This window comes from Caenorhabditis elegans, chromosome III, assembly GCF_000002985.6.
Source record: "Caenorhabditis elegans chromosome III".
NCBI classification, from domain to species: domain Eukaryota; kingdom Metazoa; phylum Nematoda; class Chromadorea; order Rhabditida; family Rhabditidae; genus Caenorhabditis; species Caenorhabditis elegans.
Window position 1 is genome coordinate 5385489 of NC_003281.10, and position 24822 is coordinate 5410310.

The following is a 24822-nucleotide window of genomic DNA, read 5'->3' on the forward strand; positions in this document are numbered from 1 at the left end:
ATTAAAAGGATGACCCGAAAAAAATATCATAAAACAATCTTATATCACATAAAATCCAATCAGAACAAACAAATAATTTAACATAATTTTTGAGAAAAAAAAAATAGAAAGGCAATTTGATGGGCGCAAATCGATTCAAATATATATATACAAAATTATCACATATTGAAAATATACCTTATAATCACTAGCGATTGAAAGAATTTCAAAATTTTGAAAAAAATAATGGGAGAACAATTGAGGGGAATACGAAATACATTGGAAAAATGGCTATAAAAATGAGATAAAGATAACAAAAAATTTAACAAAAAATATATATATAAAACAAGAAGAAAACTGTATATCCTTCCTAGAACCACTTGCGTCCGTTAGTTTGCGCATCTTTTGGATCGTATTTTTTCGGCGGTTTGTACATTTTCTGAAAAAAAAAGATTTATTTTTAAAAAATTTCTTTGAATTTTATCTTGGGTCTGAAAATGTAGAACTGCTAGAAAACATTAAAGCTCATTTGTTATAGATATTTCAAACATTTAGAACTTTCAGAAACTATTTTTCCATACCTTTCCCTTCAAAATACGATTAATATGCTTCGGCTTCATTCTATTTGCTGGTGGAATCTTTCGTATTCTCGTCTGCATTTTCAAATCACCCCATGACCAGTGTGCTGTATCAGAATTTTCAACAATTAATTCATTGATATGTTTCAATAAATCTTTCTTTTTTGCCGGAAGCTTCGCCTCAATCTTAAATTTGTCAAGATCCGCAATTCCTTCCAACATCTCGTTGATTTTTCGTCGAACCTTCCACTTTTTTGCTCCAATTGCTCGTTTTTCCAGAGCAAATGTTTCTTCTGGATTTACAGGTTTCGATCGGAGTTTTAAAAGCATCAGCTCTCTTTGTGCCTTGTTCATTGCTCGGCGAGCTCGTTTTCCTTTTTTCGAGCTGTTCAAAGACTCAGTTGATCCACCAAGAGACGAAGATGAATCCGATCGAACTTCTGAACCAGAATCCGAATCAGAACCCGAATTATGCATATTCAGGAATCTAGACATTGATTTTGGATCTTTCGGTGTCTGTCGTCTAATTTCTTCAAATGTCTCTTTTCGTTCCTTCCATTCTTTTGGATGAACTTCCGAATCAACTAATTCCGCAAATGTTATCAATTTGGAATCATACAGGAACATGTTGGTTTCTAGCGGCTGAAAATTGTTGAAAATAGTACTTTTTAAATTCCAAATTAAAATAAAAGATCTGCATTTTTTTGATCGTGGAACGAAATTCAGATTTTTGTTTTTAAAAAAGTGATCTAAAAAAAATTTTGGGAAGACTTTTCTTTTGAACTTCTTGCCACTAACCATGAAATAAGTTCCCCGAACTTTAGTGATCATCATATCAAGCAATGGACGCTGCTTTGCATGTAAAGTAAGCAAATGTTGGAATCTTTTCCGTCCTCTCTCAAAATCAGCCAAATGTGGTGCAAAACGGAAAATTGCCTTCTGAGCCATTTTATACATTAATACAGCCATAAATCTGCGTCTATGGAAATCTGATCCCTCGTGCATACTTCTGAGCCATTCAATTTCTTCTTCACAATCCTCCATTTCAAGATATTTCGCGTTTGGAGCCGCCGGTTGAACTATATCTGTATTTCTGAGTACTGGAGACTTGTCATCATCGTTCTCCTCGTCTTCTTCAGTCAGAGAAATCTGAAACACAGAAAATTATATTTAAAAAATCAAGAACAAAATATTTCTTCTAAAAATCGAACAAAACCCGTCGCTTTCCAAATTGAGATGTTTTCAAAAAAAAGCAGACATTTTTAAATTTTAAAACAATTTTTGTTAAAAGAAAAACCAACATTTTCCGTGTAGTCATAACCACCAAAATAATTCGTAGTAAAATATGGAATCTTTCCAGTCGCCAACTGAATCAATGTATCCTTCACAACTTGCTTCTGATCCTCTGCCAGATGAGCTGAAATATTGATTTTTAAGGAGAAACTGAGAAATTTACTATAATACTGAATCGAATACCCATTTGTAAATTTAAAAAATGCATTTTCCAAAAACAAAGACTTACGGGAATCTTCATTACAGAACTTGCTGACTGCTGCATCAAGACTATCGAATAGTGAAGCACTTGGAACATCAGAACGGTCGACCACTGCAATTTTAATATTTACTCTTAAGTAGCGCCAGTAGGGAAAGTGATTTAAAACACGACAAAAATGTCTAAACACTATACGAATAAAAGAATATACTATTTTCAGGCTCGTCGTTGTCGGAAAATCTAACTTTACGTATTTTCAGTAACTTTTTAATAAATAATTAAATTCAAATTAAAAATTTTCTCCGAATTTCCAGCAGAAAAGCACAAAAACTTAAAAAATCAATGGGAAATGAAAACTGAAATTATTGAAATTATGAAAAATTATTAAATTTGAAAACACGCAAGTGCGCTCCATCGAAAAAATACTATGGGCGGAAATTCAAATTGGAATTCGACACAAACTGGAGCCTTCCCAACTTTCATGGAATCATAATTAATATTATTCATATGAAATTTAAACTATTTTTCTGCATTCATGTTACAAAAATACTGCAGTTTCTGAAACGAAACAAAGTCTCACATTGAAATTCCGTCGGATCCTTTGACATTAACGAATCAAATCGTTTCATTCGATAGTGTTGATGAGCATAATTGACAATCATTCTTGCTTTATGAAGATATTCTTTAACCGGATCAAACTTTCTAGCGATTATTGTTTTGGAATTCGATTGTTGATTTTCAAACTTCCAAAGATGATACCAAGCATCGTAGATTGGCTTGAAGATTAGTTTATACGCATTGATTTTGGATGATGGAGGTGGTGGCATTCGGATTATTGTCTGCAAAATTATAGTGAAAAAACCAATTATTTTCATATTTCTGCTACTGTTGACACATACATCCAACGCCTGAACACCTTCATGTCTCTTAATCGACAACCATTCCTCTCTTGTGCTCTCCTCAATGAACATTCGAGACATTTGCTCAATGTGCTCATGAGTTAGATCTCCTCCACGAACAGAGAGCACGGGACAACTCGCGTACACTTCCATGTCAATTTTGTGACTCGTCATCCATTGAATCATTCGTTCTTGGGAACTGAAAAAGGAGAAGAGTTGAATTTTAGATGACCTAGAATCTTTAAAAAAAACTAACTCTTGAACCATCCACTGTCGTAACCAAGAAGCCCTATCTGCAACGGCCTTCGTGACGTCATCACGGCTTACTACTCGACAATCCCAAGGTTCCAGGTGAGTATCCACAACGACAATCACAAAACAGTTTTTGAAAATCTGAAAATTACAGATAAAACTAGACTAAACTAGACATATTTTCCAGAAACAAACCTCAAGCACGACAGAATTTCTATGTTCTTCTGGATATAGATATCGGTCTAGTAGGTACTGCTTAAATGCCTCACGACACTTGCCAAGTAATCTCTCCCGCATCACAAGTGTATTGAAAGTGAATGGACACTCACTGGCCTCGATTATTCTTCTCCATTTCTCGTACTCGAGTTTAGAGTCCAGTTCATCTTCAAAGAATTGTTCTGGTGTGAAGATCAGAATGCCGGAGGGAACTCGCCGTGACTCTAGATCTCGTTGCTGAAAAAGGAAGATATGTTGGAGAAATCTAGAAATTAATCCAATTTCCAAAATGTGAATCTATAGGTTTATAGAAATCAAAAAATAATGTTTTTTTATATTTAAATTTTTGATGTCCAAAAACTTCCGTTAAGTTGACTTTTCAGTTTCAGAATTAAAAATAAAACGTTTTATGAATTCAAACTTATACAGTTTACGAAACACTGAAAAATCTAAGCAAAAAAAACAAACTTCCAATATACGGAGCATTTCAAAAAACCTAATTTTGCCAACTTCCAGAAACTCACGAAATAAAGTTCATGCTTGAAGACATGTTTAACTGATGAATAGCTAACTGCATCATCATCCATATCAGTTCCATCAATTTCCAAATCTTCCTCCTTAAAATCCTTCTCAATCAACTCTCTGAGCTCATCTGCATCCGATACAGAGGTGGCTGCCGATTGGCATTCATACATTTCCATATAGAACATATCTCGGTCTAAACTCAACGGGATACCCATCATTTCAAGAACTTCTGCAGTTGGAATTCCCGATCTTCCATACATCATACAGTCTTCTAATTGCGTCGACTCAGCTTCCGGATTTTTCAAAATTTCTTTCCAGTTTTTGAGATTCTCCTTCTTCTCCTGCTCCTCACCAAACTTCTCCATAACCGCTTGTTCCATCATCAAATAATCATGAATCTTCCTCTCCTTATCCTCAATTTCCCATCTCTGCTCTCGTTCAATAACCTCCCATCGATCCATACACCGTCTCGCCGCTTCCTCTGCTTTTTTGTCTCTTCTCTGAGCTTCAACTGCTTTCAGACTCTCATAAACTTCTGAATAGTACTTCATCATTTGTTTATTGGGGGATCCTTTGCGCAGACTATTCCTACGACTTTCATCGTTTTCGTCAAGCTCGGAGATCCGTCTCGGGATTTTTATTGGGGACTTTTCAGGACTTTCTGGTAACTCTTCGGATTCTTCTCCGCACGAAACTTGAGAGCTATGCACAGATGGATCATCGCTTTCTGACAAACAACTAGATTCGGAAGATATCAGTTCAGGATCTTCAGATGACACAGCTGCTGGCTCCCGCCATTCAGGGTACCCGTGTTTGAGCTCATTCCACTCCCAAATGCTCATAACTGCAAACGCTTGCCGATCGGCGGCAGTGGAAGCCCCACGGAAAAGAATTTCAGTCTCCTCGACGTATTGATCAACGGTGTAGAGAATCTCGTTCATGATACTGGCGATTTCCAGTTTATCGAAAGTGTCACGAGCAATTTCAAGGTTACCAGGAGTATAGTAGAGATCCATCATGTCATCCATTATCATCTCCTCGGTTTCAACTGTTTCCTGAAATAATAACATAGGTTTTTATTGAAATGTGAAAATGTAAAGATTTCGACTCAAAACCTTTGGATATACAAAAATTATTTCAAATCTTATCAAATTTTCAGAAATATTTCTTGTAATAAATCCTAACCTCGCAACACGTTATGAATCTTTCAAGAGTGTCCCGTGAGTTGTACCACCATAGTTTCATGAATTTTCGAACACTATCTTCAGGCATTCCTTCGTTCGTTCCGAGTCGTCGAATTAGATAGTTGAATGAGGCGCGGATGTTTTTCATCATCTGCAGAAACAAATTTTTAACAGCATTCAGTACTCCGAAATACAAGTTTTAAAATTTTCATTTAAAATTACTTTGAATTTATTTAAATTATGTTGATTTTTTAAAAATAAAAATTGAAATGAGTTTGATTTTTACTTTAAAAAAGAACAACTAAACCGTTTTTTTTTCTGATCGATTAAAATGAATTTCTTCTTAAATTTTGGTATTTCCTAATTATGTTTTATAAATTATGACAATAAATTCTAATAAAGTTTCAAATAATTATTTGCCAAATTTCAAAACTTTATTCCATATTTCAAAACTTACCATAACTTCCTTTTGAACCATATTCAACGTGTATGTTCCTTCTCTTCCAAAGAACAATTCATATTGTTGTACAGGCTTGATCATGTCTCTACACTCATCTGCTCGTCGCGAGGATTCTTCAAAACTCTCCCCATTTGAGCGGAACAATAGGAAATTAATCATTTTATATTGAATACTTGTCTCATCTCGTGGTATTATATCAGCAATCATTTCATCGTGCTCGGCGAGCTCTTCGTATTCTGATTTCATGATTAAATGTACTCTATTGCTTACACGTCGGAGTTCACTTCGATGCAGAGATGAAATTGCACTGTGAAGATCTTCGTGCCAAGTGTAGGGTTCTGGAACAATTAGAAAATAGAAACAAACAAAAATTATTGGAAGCTTTTGGAAATAGTTTGAGTCTGACCGAAAATTTCAAAATTTATCTTCAAAAGTATTAATATTACCAGTCATATAACTATGATCCAATGCGAATTTCTTCAAGAACCATCTAACTTGTTGTGCTTCCTTCTGATGGTCTTCCCGTCTTTCCATCCTCTTCATATCCTGATCATGCTCCAACTTTGCCAGCTGCTTTGTCCTCTTTCCATCCGTAATTCCAACATCTTGAAGTACAGCGTTCTCCTCCATCCATTGATCCTCTGCATCAATTTGTTTCTGTAAATCCGTCTGAACCATATACTCAAATGATTCGTTCTCCTCTTCATCAGACTCGGAATCCAAAGGTTCTCGTTCTTTCAGAACATTGCAGAGCTTCCAGCCAAGTGCTCCACGAGCTCTCTCTTTTAGAATCATATGCTCCTCCAGATAATCACTATTTATCAATCGATTTAATATATCATCAGTTCCATCATTAAACCAAGTAGAAACGCTAGAATCATCTGAATATTCCCATTGCTCATCGGCTTGTTCATCGGCGAGCTCAAGGTTTTCCCGAATCTCGTTCTGCAAACTCGCCGCCACTGCAGGTAAATCTGGTTGAGTCTCAAATTGAATAAATGAATCATCACTCGGTCGATCATCATCTGGATCGTAATCCTCATCATCCGACGATGAATTGTAAATTGGAAGTTCCTTGTAATGATACTCGTTAAGCTTTGTCAACGGCTTCACGTACGGTGGGATGATGGTTGGCTCTTTATAGTCAAGTTGGTAGATCGCATCACGCCAAACTACAGGAGCACTGTATTTCAGGCTGGAAATTTGAGCGTTTAATGCTTTTTTTTTGTCAAATGAGAAGTTTTCAAATTTTCAAAAAAAATTCTCAAATGAGTCAAATGAGAATAGAAAAGGTTCACATTTTTTTTGTTGTTTCAAAGAATTTTCCAACATGCTTACTCTTTTTTGGTGACCAGCGACTTCTTACGGAACATTTTTTTGACAAATGTCATCTCATACTGATATTCCATCCATTTGCGGACATCCTCTTCAACCATAAGTCTTCCCTGAAATTATGGATGAGAAATTTCAAAATTTGGCTCTATTGGGAGCACTAAAAATTTTCCAATTTTCTGCAGAAAGCCTAAAAATCTATGATTTTTCCTTACAATTTCAATAACTTTCCGAGCGATCCGAATCTTCTTTCTAAGTGCAGGCATCCAATGTTTATTCATTATTTTCATTTTCTCAATTTCCTGCTTCTCTGTATTTGCCAGTTCTCTTCGATACTTTGCTCCCGTCATTCTTCCATAAGCTTCTCGTTCTTTTCGTTCTCTCTGACTTCTTCTCTCAGCAAATATATCCTCCGCGTCTAGACGTCGTTTTCCGTGTTTTACAGTTCGATTTTCAAGCATATTCACAATAAGTTCCACTTCATCGTCTTCCTCCATAATCGTGTACAATTCGTACCGGCTCTTCACAATAGCTCTGTCCAGAACTTTGAAATGTTTTGACACCACTGAAAAAAGATCATGAAAAATCTGAAAATAGGCTGAAAACTTACTTTCTTTGAAGTCCGTCGCTTTTTGAAGCCGTGGTTCGAATTTTTTGAATGATGGTAGTTTACGAAGTTTCTCAGTCTGTAAATATGAAAGATTGAATAAATTGGGTTAAGAATGATTTGAAAGCTAAAAATAAAATTTGAGAATTGTCGATTTTTTTGAAAAAAAAACTTTTCGTTTGCTCGAGTAGTACTATAGATTGCTGTAGAACTAGATTTTTGAAAATATCAACAATTATAAGGTTTTTAAATTTTCGACTTTTTCTAATTTTAAATTTAAAACGAAAATCGAAATTCTAAAAACTTATGAATTATCTTTTTTCAAGCTGAGCATATTTACCACAAAAATTCAAACTCTGGAAAATAGCTAGATTAAAAAAGTACCGTAATCTCAACATCCTTCGAATTATCAATAAGACTCGATTGTCGTCTAAAGTGGAATTTGCTACGAATTCTTGACTTGAATTCAATATATCTTTTTGAAGCCATCGGTTGCACTGTCACATAATGATCTCCATTGTCAAATTGGCATACAGGCCATGGATGATGTTCATCGGAAGTGTATATGAGCTTTTCGTGGGGATTGACACGGAAACTACTGGTTGAGAAATCAACTCGACGAGTCTCATTCACCATTTTTTCAAGTCTCATTTGCCATTCTCTATTCACAACTTTACGAGAACGATCCTGAACTCGGAACAAATCTCCATTATTCTTCTTCTGTCGCGTATATCCAAGTCGAATATCATAATTTCTTTTTCTACATAACACCTGTTTCATTTGTTTCTTCGTCCAATAATTCGACTCATCAATAATTTCCAATTGATCTTCAGACAACGGAGGTACCACTACAGCTGTTGAGCTCTCAATGTGAAGCGGAATTTTTCCGAATAGATCCCAATATCGATTCGCTGCCTTTTTCTCCTCAATTGACCAATTTGGATTACGAAGTACTATTGTATCAAGCATTTCATCCATTGCATGCGGATCATCGTCAATTGTAGTAACACATGGTTTGATGTGTAGCCAGTCATAGTTGAGAAGAGATTGTCGAAGTTGGGGAGATTCACCACGCAACATTTCTTCCTTCATTTTTGTTGCGATTCTGAATATTTGGAAATTTGAATCATTAAGAAAATAGTTTATTGAAAAAGTTATTTGTGCTGTTTTTAAAACATTTTAAAAATAAAATTCGAGCACACTTTTGTAATGCCAGAAACCAGAAAAAACTCACGAAGAAGCGAAAAATCGGAATTGATAATCCTTAAAGTGTAATCTACAAATTCTGGGCCGCTTCTCTCGATAGTCTTCCCAAAGTTCGTAAACCTCTTTGAGTACAAATTCCCTATCTGGACCAAGAAGTTCTTCCCATTTGATAAAATAGAAAACTTTGATGAATTCCAGCAAATGAACCGCCGTTTTTCGAGCCTTTTCGGCGTCCGTTCGGTATGAACTGAAATTTTAAATTGCATTTTAAGATAATATCCGAAAAAATAAACACTTACTCTAAATGTGAAAGTTGGAATTTTGCACACGGATCGCTGAGAGATTTTGCAAAGAACATCTGGCCTTCGTCAGTTCTGGAATAATTGAATAAATATTTTCTCGAATATTTTTTGCGATAAACTTTTAGTTCTCGGTGTTTTTTCCATGAAAAACGAAGGATATTTCAGCTAAATATTGCAAAATGTCTAGTTCGACTCTTAACTTTCTAATTTCCGGGTAGTAGTAGGGAAGGCTGACCAATCAGCAAAATTATTCTATCCCGCCTATTAAATTTTTAAAAAAACTTACACATTCCTCAACCAATTCGCATATTGCTTTTCCATTTTATCCCGCTTCACTTGATGCTTGCATTTTCTACAAACCTCCTGTTCTCGAACGAAATCTTCAAAGTCAGATTCTGAGCTCATTTCGGGAGCCTCAAGTTTCAGATTCTGTAAATAAACCAGGGTTAACTAGAATCATTACAACATGAAATACCTCTAGAGCAGCTTTCATTGAAGTATCATAGTCCTGTTCGGTGAATTTGACGCGTTTCAGTGGCTGCAGAGGCTTGGGATACTGCAGCTTCAGCTTTCGACGACGCTTCGCGAGCTCTCGCATCATTGGGGTGTGCTTGTTGAACTCTACAGGTGGAACAATAGGATCTTCGACTTCTTCTGCTTTTTCTTTTTCTTCTGACACTGGCACTACGTGCGCAGCTTCATCTTCAGCGCGTTCCGCTTGAAGACGCTGCTGATACACCTGATCAGTCTCCCAGGGATGTCGGGTTCCCGGGATGATAGGAACATCTTCAGTCTCAGGAAAGAACGGCACATTCAGATCTTCTTGACACGATTCGAACAGATCCTCTTCAGAAGAGAACATATCAGAGTCCATCGGCGGACATTTCTGCATTAATTTCATGTCATTAGGCGTCTGTTCATTATTCAGTGACCCAAAAAGCTCACTGCCCACTGATAGATTTCTCTGCCGCTGTTGAGAAGTCTGAGAGCCCGGGAGATCAATAACGAGAATGTGATCCCTGGTGTCATTCAGCTTAGAAATCAATTGAGTACTGCCATGGCCATTGACCAACAGCACCTTTTCCACCGGCTTCTCAGGCAATGAAGAGCACTCAAAGAGCAAGTTGGCCGCCGATGGAGCACAATCTCCATTAGTGATCGGAGCCAAATCATACCCATCCCCACTGATCGTGACGGGTCTGGAACGGGGTGGGCGGCCAGTTATTCTAGTGAATATTGGGTTAGCATATGACGTGATAATTGGTGGCTCAACAACTATTGGAGCCTCTGGCAGAGGAGCTGAAGAACTACTACTTTTCCTCGATGGTGTGTCTTCCCCGGGTAGTGGTGGTTCTGGTGGAGGTGGAGGTAGATCACAATTTTCAGCTGGCGCCGCAGGTACAGGATCAGGGGACTGCGGGCGGGTGGCTGAAGGTGATGAGAACCGGGAACTGGGACACGAGGAGACCGGGGACACGGGCGGTGTGGAGAATCTTGAGGAGGACGGTGGTGGAGAGGGAACGGCGCCTTCGATGCAAATGCAAATCGCTTCTGCATACCCATTGATAGTGCATTGTTGCTGATGTTCTTCCCCACCAGAAGACGAGTATACCATTGAACTGCTTACCTTTTTGAACTTCTTCATCTTGTGAACAATTTCTGGTGATGGCTGGAAAATTAGAAAGTTTGAATATTCAGAAAAAAAAAAAATTTAAATCCTTATCAGGGAGCTTCTAACCTAATTTGTACAAATTTCTACATACTCAAAAAAAAATCATATTTTTAATCAAAAGTTTCAGATTTCCTATCACAAATTTTTGAAGAAAAATCATCATGATTTCAAATAATTTGTCAGTTGCAACTTTAAACTGTAATTTTGTTTTGGAAACCGTATTTTTTGGCTCTCAAAGTATGAACTTAATTTTCAATTTAAAATTCCAAAACTGACACTGTCCCGTTTCAAATACAAATCTCCAGTTGCATGTGGCGTGGGTAGTCGGAGCTCAGGCTGAGCTGACAATTCATCATGAGATGTAGATTCTTCTTCTTCATCAGCAGACAAAGATCTTTCTATCTCTGGATTGTATCCTTCACAGATTTTCGTTTCTGAAACTTCAAGAGCAGCAGCACGTGGAACAAAGAATTCCGAAGATGACGAGGAAGATGACGATGATCGTGTACTTTTTGAGAAAGAATCATCTGAGAGACTTGAAACGTGGAATTCATCAGAAGAAACATCGATAGAGTAGAAAGACTTTTTTTCGGTTGTCATTTTTCTGGCGAGCTCGGCGAGCTGTTTGTTCTGCTTACGGGCTTTCTTCTTCTTCAGTTCCGAACGTGACTGGAAACAATTTGTGAATATAAATAGTTTTGGAAATATGTTTTTTAGAAATAAAATAAATCGGCAAAGTTGCTGAAATTTTGAAATGTTTTAAAAAATATATGTTTTAATTATACCGTTTGTGAGGTACAGTAAAATTAAAATAACTTCAATTTCGATTTATTTGAAAATTGGTAAAAAATATTTAAACTTCAAACAATGAAGCCTAAATTTCAGAGTCAGAAATAAAGTTTACAAAAAAAATGTTCCAAAACACAAAAAATTATAATTTATACTATCTTCACCACTAAATTTTATAGAATCAACCATTTGAAAGATATTCAAAAACTCAAAATAAACCAGCCAATTTTTTTTGGTTTTGTCAGAGCTAATCCCCCATATAGTTTCAAAAAATTTTCATAATTTTTTTAAGAGAAATTTTAAAAAAACGATGACCTATTTTCCGTGGATTTTCGTAAAGTTTTCCAAATTTTCTCACCATTCCCAAAATCATCAGTGCCTTCTGCGCATACGTCAATTGAGCTGGTGCCTTCAATACTTCACCCTCTCGTTCTGTAGGTTTTTCCGGTGTTGCGTTTAGCAGGGCTCTTTCGTCAACTTTTCGGGATTCTTCTTGCTCCTCTTCCTCCGCTTCTTGATGTTCCTCATCAGAACTACCAGCAAATGTGAACCTTTTCACATCCATCAAATGTTCTTTGACTACCGCACTGAGGAACGTCGGTGACGTGACTCGCTCATTCTCAAGCTTCAAGTCCCACTGGAGCCCAATTGGTCCAATCGATTTGATGTAATTGTCTCCAAAGAGGTTCTCATCCCAGGGCTCATCTTTATCCTCTTCCGACTCGTCGAGTACAGATTCTTGCTCATCTTCTTGATCTTCTTCTATTTCTTCTTCAGGCATAACTTCCTCCTCTTCTTCTTCATCATCCAACTCCTCCGATGACTCTCTGTGCACTTCTTCCACCTCTCCTTCATACTCCTCATCTACTTCTTCCTCCTCTTCAAACAACTCTTCTTCTTCATCTAAAATCTCCTCATCCTCATCTTCTTCCTGAATCTGCTCAAGCTTCCTTTTCCGGGATCCTTCCAATTGCTCCTCTTGAACTCTCACCTCGTTCTTGGGAGGAGGTGGAGGATTCAAGTAATATTTCACTAGATCAGTCCGATCCTCGTCTTCCCTATCTTCAACTTCATCTTCTGAGGTTCCTTTGATATTATCATGCTGTTCGGTAATCACATCCTGGAGCTGGGAGAACAGAGAATCCCGTACTTCTGCTTCGGCAATTTCCTTTGAACTAAACGCCGCCGGATCTTCTTCCTCCCCGTCATCTTCACTAGCCACCGGTGGCTCCGTCAAAGCTAGAATCCTTTTTGGCACAAAATCTCCAGGTTTCCGTAGTCGTTCCTTATAAATATCTACCAAATGCTTTGCCCAAGGTGTATCCCAATCATCGCAAGGAACCTCGCCAAACTTGTCGCGAATCAGTTTTGTCGCAGTCGACCATTCGATATCTTCTTCTGGGCTTTCTTCGGAATCCGTGTCTAGTCGAGAGGCATCTACTCCTGGAAATTGAAAAAATAATAGTGGAAAAGACAAGAAAACAAGACAATTAAATAATTTTAATTGTGAATTTCTAAAAATGTAATGCTTCTAAAAGGTTTGATATTTCAAAAATGCTTACTATTAGTAGTTGGCTCAGTTTGCTCAAGATGATTGAACTTTCGATGCCCTTTCCGTATTTCATCATTTCCAATAAAAGTTCTTTCCATATCTGGCCACGTATTCTGTCCACATGTACATGGACATCCAACAAATGCACATTCTTTTGTCTTTTGGAACCATTGATAGGCGTGGTCTGTGTGCATACAGTGACCACATACATTACATTGAAATGTCATTCCAACAATACCGAACCGGCTGAAAATTATTATTTATGTTGAAAAATGTTTTTAAAAAATTTAAAAAAATTAAATTTAATTGGTGTCCAAAATGTCCACTATTGGATTTTTTTGAGTTTGAGTTTAAACCGAATATTTGTAGAAACAATATAAAAAACAGTTTCCGTTCTTTTAAATCAGATGCTATGGAATTGGCTTCATTTCTATTGAGAAACAATTTTCTCACTTGGACCAAAAACAAATTTTGGCAACTTTGTTTAAATCTTGATTCATTAAAAATTTTCAGAAATCGAGAGTCTATATATTTTCCAAAAAAAAACGATAGTATCCCACTTTAAATCATTCCAAATATTGTTTATCTTTAATTTTCAGCTGAAAATGTATATATTCACTTACCAAACAGTACAATCCGCTTGAGCAAGAGCCTCGCATTTTGTGCATCGCCCATTTACAATCAGTGCATCACAATCAGCATGAGCCAACTGAATAGTAGTGTTCTCACGGGATACAGAACTAATACTGTCAAGAGGGCAGTATTTTCGAATTTTGGCGCAGACGAGGAATAGTTCAAGACGATGGAGCATTTCTGAAATAAAGTTAAAAACTATATAAGTTATTGATGGGTACCGATTTAAAGGATAGGAGGTACATTACTTTTCTCCAGTGTTCATTCGAGATTTTTTTTCGAGTTAATTTTTTGGATTTTCAAAACAAAAAAAAACACTCAAAAATAACTTGAAAAATCACTAGAAAAAAGTAATGGAGTCTCTCGTCTTGCAATCGGATGTACACTAATATTTAATGTGCCTTCTTCTATCTATGATTCCCTACACATTTCTGGCACATTATTAAATATATATTTATATATATTCTTTTAATTCTTTCACTTACCCATATAACACTGAATCCACCCATTAACCGTATATGGATCAACTGCATCAAGAAGCCGTTTTCCACAAACCATTGAAATGGCTGCACACGTCTGCATATCTCCCTGCTCGGCGTGATAGAGCAACAATCGATAGATTTCGAGCATCGGGGACCACGCCTGGAAGTCCGCTTCCGTGTCGTTTAACTCTCGGTGGAGCTCTTCGTACTCTTCGTCGTCTGGAAGATAGTTTAATTATTTGAAAACAAATTTTTCAGAATATCACTTACTCGTCGGCTGCTTCTTTGCTTTGCAGAAGAATCTCCGCTCTTTTTCCTCGTCTCTGAGCTCATAGGCTTCGTCTCGTAGACCCATAAACTCGTTGTAATGCAAGATTTCTCTGAAAATTTCAAATTTTTCGTATTTCTCGTGCAAAAATCGCAAAAGTTTAAGTTTGAAAAGAACTTCCAAAAATTTGAAAAAGACGTTTCCCCAAAAAAACTCACTGTTTTCCCCCTTTGAAATTCGCTTCTCCAGCTCCAAAATAGAAATCGGTTGCCGCAATGGCCTTTTTCTTCTTTTTTTTCTTCTTTGCTGTATTCCGATTAACATCTGGAGCCATTTTATCAATTTCTCGTCGATCATTATCACCATCACCAATTTTTTCATTATCAGAGCCCTCTTCAGATTCTGATGAACTCGAGAACTTGAGAAATGCAGTAACATGTTGTGTATTTTCAAGTCTTTGTGTTACTTGCTTCTTCACATCATCTCGATAATGATCGTTCAGATTCGCAAGCCATCGACGACCTTCTTCTGCTAACTCCTTTTTTCGTCTGAAATATCAAATGTTCAGTTTTAGGTTTCAGTAAACCTAGAGGATTTTTCATAAATGTCATGTTTTTCAACGGAAACATTTTTAGAAAAATACTATAATTAGGTTCAATAATGATCGTTTAGAAATATTCTAAAATTCCAAATTACGTTTGAGATTTCTAATTTAAATAAGCTTAACTATAAATTTCAGAAATAATTTTGAAACATTTTTTCTGGATTTTTTAGACAATAGTTTCTGAAAAATAGGTTCCTTTTTCTATTTAAACCACTAAAAACTCACACAACCCAAGCCCGAATAACTCGTTCTTTTTCTTCAGCCGACAATCGATCATATTCTTCTTGAATATGTGCTTGTTCACACAATGCTTCTACGAGTCGCCACGTTTGTGCCACGTGTTCGAGTCCATTTTTCCGAGCAACTTTAGAGTTTGTCTCACATAATTGCATAATCTCGACTCCGCCAATCAAATATTTCTCGGCAATTTTATAGAAAGTTGTTGGTGGAAGACTGTGGGTAAGTGATTCGGGTACACCAAACGAGACCAAGGATTTGATTGGTTTAAAGAACGATTCATATGGAATTTGGCGGATTGCCTTCTTTGATTTTGGACCACACATCTTAGCTTCAAGGTCTGCGTCATTTTTCGCGTGAATCTCCGAATTGACTGCCAATCCCATTGTTCCATCGGGAGTAATGTCAAATGCAACATCGCATGCAAAGGATATTGGAGCCTAGAAAAAAGTACTGTGATTTTAGGAATTTGTAGAAAATATAATACAACTCGGAAAAATGCCGTAGAATGAGGATATTTCAGGAATGCTTATTAAGTAAAAAATAATTAAATCTACTTTAACTACAAATTAGTATATTAAAAAATTATGAAATTGCAAACCTACAGTATTCCAAAAATAATTAAAAACAAAATTCAATTTTTTTAAATTGAAAATATAACTAAAAATTGTTTTTCAAAAGTTTTTGGAAACTTTCTTAATCGTCAATAATATAACCAAAAAGTTGTTTTCTCTTTAAATTGCATTTTGTTCAAAATTTTGTGCTAATAAAGATAGCGTCATTCAAACACCAAAAAACCATCGAACAAAAAAGTAAACAAAAAGAACGGAAAACTTACATGACCCGAATCAATGTTATGAAGAACAACAAGGCCATCTTTACCGCATGTCATGAAAACATCAAAGTCAGTACTTGGCCAACATGCATCTGTTACACTGTCTCTGTGTTCATCATATGTGACATACGGTAGATAGGGCCTCCGAACATCCCATACGTGCACGGACGTTTCATTTACACCTGGAAATAAAATTATTTTCTCTGAATTTTTTCATCAGTGGGGAATTTGTATTAACAGTACTTGACAGAGCAGCAATTTATAAGATTTTTCAAAATTGCCAGTCAAAGTTTTGGCGAACCCAAAATTTGGAAAAAATTGGATTAACAGCTTTACACCAAAAATGTTTAATTTCTGATTGTTTTGGTTTACAGTAAAATGTTTGTAAACCCTCTTTTAAAAAATCTTACTTGCGCACGTGGCCAAATGATATGGTCGATCCGGTCGCCAAGCAACTCTTCCCAGTGGTGCAGTCGTCTCAACAACTGATATACGATTCAATTCAGGACCCGTCCATTCCCAAATCTGTAATTTTTCACATATTTTTAAAGATAATTTAGCACTTTAACCCACCTTAACCATTTTATCTCTTCCACCACCTGTGGCAATAAGCGTCCGATTGTGAGGATTCAGTGATAAAGTGGAAACGAATGAACGGTGAGCAACTTTTTGAAAAACCCATCTGAAATTTGTTTTTTTTTTTTCAATTTTTCAAATTTATTATAACTTGTATTTTAAGCGTCATTGAACATGTTTACAAAAAATCTTAATTTGCAAATAAATAAAATTTTTAATTATGTTTCAATCCAAAAGTGCATGCAAAATTTCAATTATGAAGACTCATGGTCTTGGGTTCTTAAGGTTTTTTTTAAAAACAATGTCCCATTAAAAAAAAGAGACAAAGTGTTAGTAATAAATAAAATGCAATCGAACATAACTGTCCTTTCTGGGATAAGTCAATTGAAAATGGAACGAGGTCTTCTCTTCTACACTACTATTACTACATCTCGTGACGTCCTCACAGGGTGCTCGTAAATTGAGTTGTTCACCCTAAAGATAGAATGCCCCAAAAATCCAGAGGCCATTGCTGGCGGAACAGAGAAAGAAATGAATGAATGGAGCATCGAATTATGACTGCTGCACTCTTTTACTCAACAAATGATGCAAATGGGTACAAAGCAGGGGCGGAAAAGGGACGAATGTCAGAGACTTATGTAGGAATGTAGGATTATAAAGAGGTTTCATCTTACACAAAATGAAAAAATTTTTTTGTTTAACTGAAAAGGTTACGAAATAATATTCTGTAAAATGTTATGGAGGATGTGGTTGTAAACGTTATAAGCTTCTAGTTTTTTTAAAGAGAAAACGAGCATGCCTATTGATTTTGATACTTTTCGCACCAAATTTTATTGGAACTTTTTAAAAATAGTGTACACTACTGAGTACTACTGGCACTACTACTGTAGAACTACTGTAGGGTTACATTGGTCTATAAAAAATTTAGTTTCGAGATTTTGGAGAGGCATTTGTTAGGGAGTTGGTGGGGAATAATCTCAAAATACTGTAGTGGCACTATAGAGATACTGTGGGATTACAGTAGAATTACTGTAGTTTGGGAAAATTAGAGCTACCACAGTTTTTCCAGTTTAAGATTTTTTGCGCTTTGTTATGTCAAACTTTTGGAATTTATTTTTTTCCAGTCAAAACGATTGATTATCTTTGCTTCTTTGGAAATTTATTATTGGTTGAAAGCGGTCGAATTTCGCTAGATTTGTAAAATAAAAAAATAAACCTTCTTGTCTGTCTCAAATCCCATAGACGAAGAACTCCACCATCATCACCCGTAAAAAAGTAATCATCGAATCCCGGAGCTTTGCACATCGCCACATCACGTATCGATTCGCAGTTTCTATCACTGAAAGTTTAGAATTTCCATTATGGGAGATTAAGTAAAAAAGAAGTGACAAATAAATAGAACAAAAACTTTAAAAATTCTAGACTTTTTGAAATTTTTCTTTGTTTTTTGTACTCTTCAAAATTTGATAGCAAAAACCGGACAAACCAAATAAATATATATTTTTAAAGAATTTATTTTCCACATTGGTTTTTTTGCACAAAATATCAATTTTCAGCTACAAAAAATCATACCTAAAAGTGAGCTGATGATTGTCTTTAACCCGCATATCATATGATTTAACAGTACAGTCCCGTGACCCGGACACCAAAATATATGGAGTTGTTGCATGCCAATCGAGGCATGTTGCCGATCTTTCATGAGACTTGAACACTGATTCTGGAAAATGAGATTATTGAGATGAAAGTCAATTAAATTAACTTACTATTTCTCCTAGAAATGTTCCAACATACTATTGAACCGTTTGACGACGTCGTGGCAATGTATTGATCTGAAAATTATTACATTTTTATGAGCTCAGCTTCAGGATTTTTAATTTCGATACTTTTTGGTATACACTACTTTTGAAGTAACTTTTCTCTACTGGCAATTACCTTTATCTACAACTGGGATATACAGTTCTGGCTAAAAAATATCCCTTTTAGTTTTTTGATACATTTTCAAATATTTACAACTCCGAATCTACAACCGTTATCGAAATGTTTTTAACTAAAAAAACCAGATTGTCTGTTTGTTTTTGTATTTTGAATTTTTCACTAAAGTATTTCTAGTTTCGGAGTTATAATTTTTTTGAAAAATTAGAAAAGGTATACAAAAACTAAAAGGGCATATATGTTCATATAGTACTGTAGTTGGGCAAGTGTCTTTGCTGTGAAGCGTTTATCTTTGCAGTAATTCAAAATAGCCAGAAAAGGCTAAACAAAAATATGTTTTACTATCTTGTCAACACTTTAATATTTCAAACGCATCATCTCTACTCAACTACTTTTTGGAAAAATTATGAAAAAAAATAAAATTTACAAAAAATTTTAAAAATGTTTTTGCATTTTTGATTTAAAAAAAAAGTGTTTCCCTACCATAAAGTTGATTCCATTTGACATTTTGTGCCGAATAAAGAATATTGACTTTTCCTTTTCGATATACTCGCATGTCGAGATCCTTTACAATCGATGGACCTTCGATGAGATCGTTTGTCGAATTTTGAATTTTGATAATCTGTAGAACACCTCGAATTCCTGACACTACAACTCGATCTTTTTCCCGATTAAGGCTCATTGCATCAACTGGGTCATACAAATCAATGACTCGTTTGTTTTCTGGCGTCGGATCCTTGAAATGAGACTGGCGGATTATTAGAAAAACTCTGAGATTTATAAAATATTTACCTCGCCTTCGGTGGAACTTCTTCCATATTCTGCAAACAAAATCTCGGGCGACGGTTTTTTAAACACATTGTTGGGATCCGGTTCTTCCATGTGCTGGAAATTTGGATTTTCAAATGAAAAATTTTTGAAAAAAATCAAACATCCGTGGGCCTCAATCCGGATATTTTCCAAACTATAGTTATAACTATTAGTCAAAAATAGAAAAAAAAATCACCTTGCTTTTTTAGTATTTGATTAGATTTTTTTAAAGAAAAAAAGGTGAAGTACTGTATTACGGGACCATGAGATCATGAGAATGCCTATTTACTGGCGCGAAAATATTGGCAGGCCGCGGCAGCTAGAGAGCGTGTGGCAAAGAGAGACGCAGGTCTCTTCGCTACGAGATATTTGCCGCCAGAAAAGTAGGCATTCTCATGATCTCATGTTCCCGTAATAAATGGGGATTTTAATATGAAATACTCAGAATGATCCCAAATACCAATATATCACAAAAGAAAAACGAAAAAAGATGTGTAAAGTTTGAAACATATTTTTGAACTTTTGCTATCCCTCATTTGAATGTATTTTTGAAAAAATTCTAAAATTGGTATTTCTCCAACAGAATTAAATATTTATATTAAAGTTTGGATCCTATTTCATACAGGAAATAAAAATTTGACTTTTTTGAGCAATAGGTCCCTCAAAACGTTTTTCGATTTTTTGGTTTTTTTTTTGAGCCAACCGTGAAAATCGAAACAACGAAAAACATGAAATCCGATAAACGATAAGAGTTAGTTTTTTAATTTTCCAAAAAAATCTAAAAACTAAAAATTTTCGGGTTTTCAGAAAACCGAAAAACCTTGAGGTATACCGCACACCCCTCTGGGGCTTGTGAGTGCAAAATAGCGACCGCGCTCTGTTGACACGCGCGAGAAAGACGAGACGGAGACGAGGGCAGATACTCTCCTTTTGCGGTAGTTTGAATTTAGATTTTCTTTGTTTGTTCGTCTTTTGGTGTTGGCAAAAGTTGATAACGAAATTTTTAGAGAAAAACGAAAATACTTGCTCATTCTTCTTGTTTCGAAAGTTTTTTTTTAAATTCAGAAAAAAGTAATCTGAACTTACAATTTTCATGGTAGAAGTTGAAATTTGAAAACTTATAGAATAAGATTGAAAACGAAATATATTACGTACAAAAATTTGCTGATAACACTGCCGGGCGCCCGGCGCAGTACTATTTCTACGATAACCCCCTCATCGGCAAATGGCAGTCATCAATATTTGGATTTTTCCATTATTAATATCATTATATTCAATTATTTGCCTACTAGTTTGGTGAGTGAAAATGTTTTAAAAATAATTAAAATTGGTTTTAGCGTTATTTTGTCGATTACGTCGAAGCATTTTCCCGGTCATTGGCCTTATTTGAGGTATGGAAATTTGATTCAAAAACATTCTTACAATGGAAAATTTCAAGAAAAATGCGAAAAAAAAACAAAAAATTTTGAATTTAAAATTGGAAAATAAAACAAATTGCTGGTCTTGGCGGGAACATGAAGATCGTGTAACTCACGTAGTCGCCTCTTCTCGCCTCGACTGTTTTCCCGCGGAATGAATTGGATTCGCGGGCTATCACTCACTTCCCAGGAGGCATTACTCCTGGGAAGATGCACGGTCATGAACAGTATTCACGAGCGACAATGAGGGAAGAGACAACCCCGTGCGCGTATTTACTTGATCTAAAAAAATATTGCAAATATTTAGAAAATTTATGTTTGATCTACCTGATGGATTGGACTCCTCCCATTTAACTTTCTTTTGGCCATGATCTACCATGCATTTTTTCCACTTTATTGGGCTTCAAGAAAAGCCAAAAAAAAACTGTTTGGGTATTAGTATTACTGTTTTACAGTAAAATTTGTTGTAATCAAAAAGTGAAAGTTAAGTAGCTCACATTAAAAACAAAACTTTTAAGACCTGATTTCAAAAAATTATATAATGTGTTTATGAAGAAAAAAACGAGAAAAATTTTTCAGTGACTTCACCAAATACATCCCAGCGAAAAATGCTTACACTATTATGACAAATCATATTTTGCTACTTCGTAAGTTTTTTAAAATCATTTCCTGATTTTTTTCTGAATTTCAGTTTCCGTCTGGATGTACTTAAAATATCGAGAACTCAAGTCATTCTTCCGTCAAGCAAATATTTCAATTATTTTTATAAAAGGGAGCAGAGTGAATCTATTTATTGGACTTGCAGCTCTAACCTCTTATCAGTTAGCCGTCAATTTTCCAGTAATTATAATTCAATCTTAATATCACATTATACCACATATGCTTTTTCAGGCCACAAAAATCAACCACGTGGCTTTGATCGGAAACAAGCTTGCTCTTTTGCTCGCCAATCTATACATCTGGTTTCATGCATTTTTATCGTTCAAGATTCGTGACGGAAACGTTCCGAGATGGATTCTATTTTTAATTAGAATATCACTGGCATTCGTTGTATTTTCACTGGGAGCAGCTAGTAAGTTTGCAGACACACTCTATTGAAAGGCGGTCCGTGTACTGTGCGTTTTCAGAAATTTAACCACCATATTCACTTTTTTGAGAAATAGTTCATGTACTAGACGTAGGCTTCTTCTAAATATGTTATCGTCGAAATTGTAAAATAACAACAATTGATCAACACAACATACAGTAAAATTGTTTTCAAGTAGGGTGACGTCACAGGACGCCATTAGAAAAACGCGCGTGACGTCACTCGTCTTCAAAAATAATATCGCCCGTCTCACTCTCGAAACCCCCACTGCACTCAAAAAATCGTATTTTTAACAGTGATCCAAGCAAACTGGGTGCCTGACCCTTCCAAACAATATTTGGCAATCGATGCAATCTATGAATGGTGCTGCTACTTTGCTTTCTGTGTCTTCCTGCTCACCGATGCATACGAATTCCGTTTTATGATGTTCAAGCCGCCGAAGCTCATCATCCGAGGGTGTACAGGTTATAATGAAAGAGTTTTCGAATCATGTGACGTGTCAGAAGATGAGGACAACACGTTACCACCACTTTCACAGCGATACGTGAATTGATTTTATTTGTATTAAAAAATTCCACAAAGAAAATCGTTTACCACGTTTTTTGTGATTTATTTGTTTTTTGCCACGCGATCTCCTGTCTGTTTTCGATGATATTAGTTTATTTCTCAATATAAAATTATTTTTTAACTATTTCTGTGTTGTTGCTGCAGCAGGATGTCACGACCCCCGCTGGGAGATCCGGTAATTCTTTGGAAATTTTCAGAATATTGATAATTTTGAAAAAAGAACAAAGATTGGGTACTTATTCGGGAAAAAACTGCACATCTTGTTGCACACGTCCGACAAGGACACTCGCAGTTTATTGATTTTTGTTTCTCTTTTTTGAAGAAATTGCAGATTCCATCATTTTTTTAAAATGTTCTTGTCAAAAAATTTAGTTATACCGGCTACCGGATGATCCGGCACGCCTACCTACATTATTCCTACCCGTCCCTACCGTATGCCTGCTTGCCTGCACAGTTTTTTTTAAACGAGCCTGCACAGTTTAGTGCTTACCCGATACCAATCCTTTCTACCGTAGCATGCCGCCCGCCTTCGTGCCTTCCTGCCCATTTGACTGCTTTTGTGTCAACCTACAACCTACGTACATACGTCATATCTGTCCGACTACGTATACCTGATAAGTCTACCTGTGTACTCGCCTTGAGTTTTAATATCTAAATGTCCATCTAATTGTCTATTTTATGCCTGCCTATCTCTCCTTACGCCTGCATGGCCACTACTAAACAATCTGTGCGAAATGAAATGCTGTTAGGGTGATAATATCTGGATGATCTTTGATGTTACCAATCCTTGTACTCATTCTGATCTTCCTAAATTTCAGGCAATAGGACTCCAGAGAAACGAAGTATTTTTACTCCCAACTCGTCTCATTGCTTCCAATCGAGACCTTGAAGAAGATCTTAGTGATGTCTCATTTGAAGAGGGAATTCTCGAAGAAGCTATTGTCGATGAAATGTTTACGAAAGAACACGAAGGAACAAAAGTCGGAAAAGAAAAATTTCCTAAAGAACCTACAATGATTGAAATGTTGGATCGCCTTGGAGATAGACTTGGATATGATATTGATGGACGGGATAGTTTGGATGATGATGAGCTCTTTGATACTTTTAAAGAAGCTTCTGGATTCTCACCTATTATTTATTGTGGAGAATCATATGAGATGGAATGTATCGCATTATGGGATTATTTCGGAGGAAATAATTACGATGGCTTGAATGTTCATGCTGGAGATGTGGTCAATGTAGTTGCTGAAGAATATCAGTAAGTAGAATTTTGGCGGGGGTTTTCCCTGTTCAACGCATTTTGTCATTTTAGATGTGTAGTGTTTTGAAGCCAATTATCAATATTATCTGGAAAAAACCAGTCTTTTTTCACTAGTTTATTTTTCCAGAGTCCGAGTGTTCGAAAAGGAAGGGACTCCTACATACATCCAGATGCCGTTCCAATGGTCCTTGGCTCGTTGGATGTCGGAAAGAAGTATTAATCCCTATTTGGGTCTCATTCCTTCTCATTACATTGTATCAAAGCAGTTTTATGATGGTTTGAAGAACTCGAAATAACCCAAGAAGTCCTGAATTTTCAGATCATCCCTTGCTCTTCAAGTGGTCTGTCTGGTACCATGGCAACGCGGAGATCCATGAAGTTGTCCGAAAGTTGTACAGCGACCGATCAGCGTTGTGTGCCGGTCTCTTCGCGATCTTCTCACCGGCTTGGCTCAATATTGACCTTGATGAGCACCGCTGCTTCTTCCTCATGATACTTACTGAACGGGATAAGGGTCAAGACGACAAGTTAGAGGAGCTCATTAAAATTGAGAGACAAAGTCTGTTTTTCTTTTTAAAGATGTTTGACTAGCAAATCGGAGATTTGCTAGGCTTCGCAGTTTGGTTCGGCGTAGAGTAACTCAAGAATAATTCGCTTTATTAAAGTTTAGCCAAGTGTTGAGTAAATGCCAAGTAAATGTGCTAGGCCTAAAAGTTGTCCAACGCTTCTGCGTCTATTTGGGCTTGCGACACTCCAACTGAATTATTATGCTAAGAATAGGCTTGACGGATCTCCAACACTTCTTCGTGTATTCGGGCCTGCGGCCCTCAACTCGAGTTTTTGGGCTCAGTATAGGCTTAACGGCTGTCCAATACTTTTGTGTATTCGGGCCTCCGGCCCTGACCTAGGTGACCTTTTTCATTACCTTTCCAAAAACATACATAGTTATAGAAACATACATTTCAGAGAAGGCCTCCAGCCTGCTCTGCTGGGAATAGGGATAGAAAAGGCCTAAAGTTTCAAAGAGTAAGAAGGCGGCCCTAATCCCTGATTTTTGGGTTTGACTG

General features: G+C 36.3%; 3 protein-coding genes and 1 non-coding gene across 8 annotated transcripts in view; 3 read left to right on the forward strand and 1 right to left on the reverse strand.

Annotated features, from left to right (window-relative positions):
- Positions 1-20549, reverse strand: Y32H12A.8 (WDR59/RTC1-like RING zinc finger domain-containing protein; the record flags this gene model as incomplete). Of its 5 annotated transcripts, none has more annotated exons than NM_001379710.2 (39): positions 1-418; positions 561-1199; positions 1356-1706; positions 1859-1974; positions 2080-2163; positions 2630-2888; positions 2949-3147; positions 3205-3341; positions 3396-3653; positions 3941-4996; positions 5127-5276; positions 5583-5923; positions 6032-6780; positions 6924-7030; positions 7133-7482; positions 7528-7603; positions 7909-8629; positions 8759-8977; positions 9030-9104; positions 9319-9461; positions 9508-9918; positions 10660-10701; positions 10981-11373; positions 11852-12936; positions 13056-13291; positions 13669-13858; positions 14164-14379; positions 14431-14540; positions 14647-14976; positions 15258-15709; positions 16108-16286; positions 16515-16629; positions 16678-16786; positions 17897-18019; positions 18253-18397; positions 18444-18509; positions 19096-19360; positions 19405-19497; positions 20509-20549. In NM_001379710.2, the coding sequence occupies 38 exons, from the start codon at positions 19492-19494 to the stop codon at positions 350-352; spliced, it is 10656 nt and encodes a 3551-aa protein (NP_001368730.1). The 5 variants fall into 5 exon arrangements, with proteins under 5 accessions (NP_001368730.1, NP_498151.2, NP_001360479.1 ...); NM_001372583.2 differs by having other exon boundaries at positions 350-418; positions 19096-19348; positions 20509-20517; NM_001379709.1 differs by having other exon boundaries at positions 350-418; positions 20509-20517.
- 21ur-13217 lies at positions 8735-8755 on the forward strand. Its single transcript, NR_052311.1, has one exon.
- On the forward strand, positions 20546-22618 carry W03A5.2 (uncharacterized protein). Its single transcript, NM_065751.6, has 6 exons — positions 20546-20718; positions 20760-20813; positions 21420-21487; positions 21532-21680; positions 21732-21912; positions 22224-22618. Exons 1-6 carry the CDS (start codon positions 20648-20650, stop codon positions 22478-22480), a joined length of 780 nt encoding a protein of 259 aa, NP_498152.3. The 5' UTR covers positions 20546-20647; the 3' UTR covers positions 22481-22618.
- W03A5.1 (Protein kinase domain-containing protein) overlaps positions 22400-24822 on the forward strand; it is a 5327-nt gene continuing 2904 nt past the window's right edge. The window contains exons 1-4 of the mRNA NM_065752.5: positions 22400-22669; positions 23313-23752; positions 23883-24031; positions 24075-24314. Coding sequence (NP_498153.3) covers positions 22643-22669; positions 23313-23752; positions 23883-24031; positions 24075-24314 — 856 coding nt within the window. The 5' untranslated portion in view covers positions 22400-22642. The remainder of the gene's footprint in view (positions 22670-23312; positions 23753-23882; positions 24032-24074; positions 24315-24822) is intronic.

Coding starts and splice junctions, on each gene's coding strand:
- W03A5.2 (NM_065751.6), top strand. CDS start 20,648: ATGGCAGTCATCAATATTTGGATTTTTCCATTATTAATATCATTATAT. Junction 20,719..20,759: donor ATTATTTGCCTACTAGTTTG/GTGAGTGAAAAT, acceptor AATTGGTTTTAG/CGTTATTTTGTCGATTACGT. Junction 21,913..22,223: donor ATTTTCACTGGGAGCAGCTA/GTAAGTTTGCAG, acceptor TATTTTTAACAG/TGATCCAAGCAAACTGGGTG.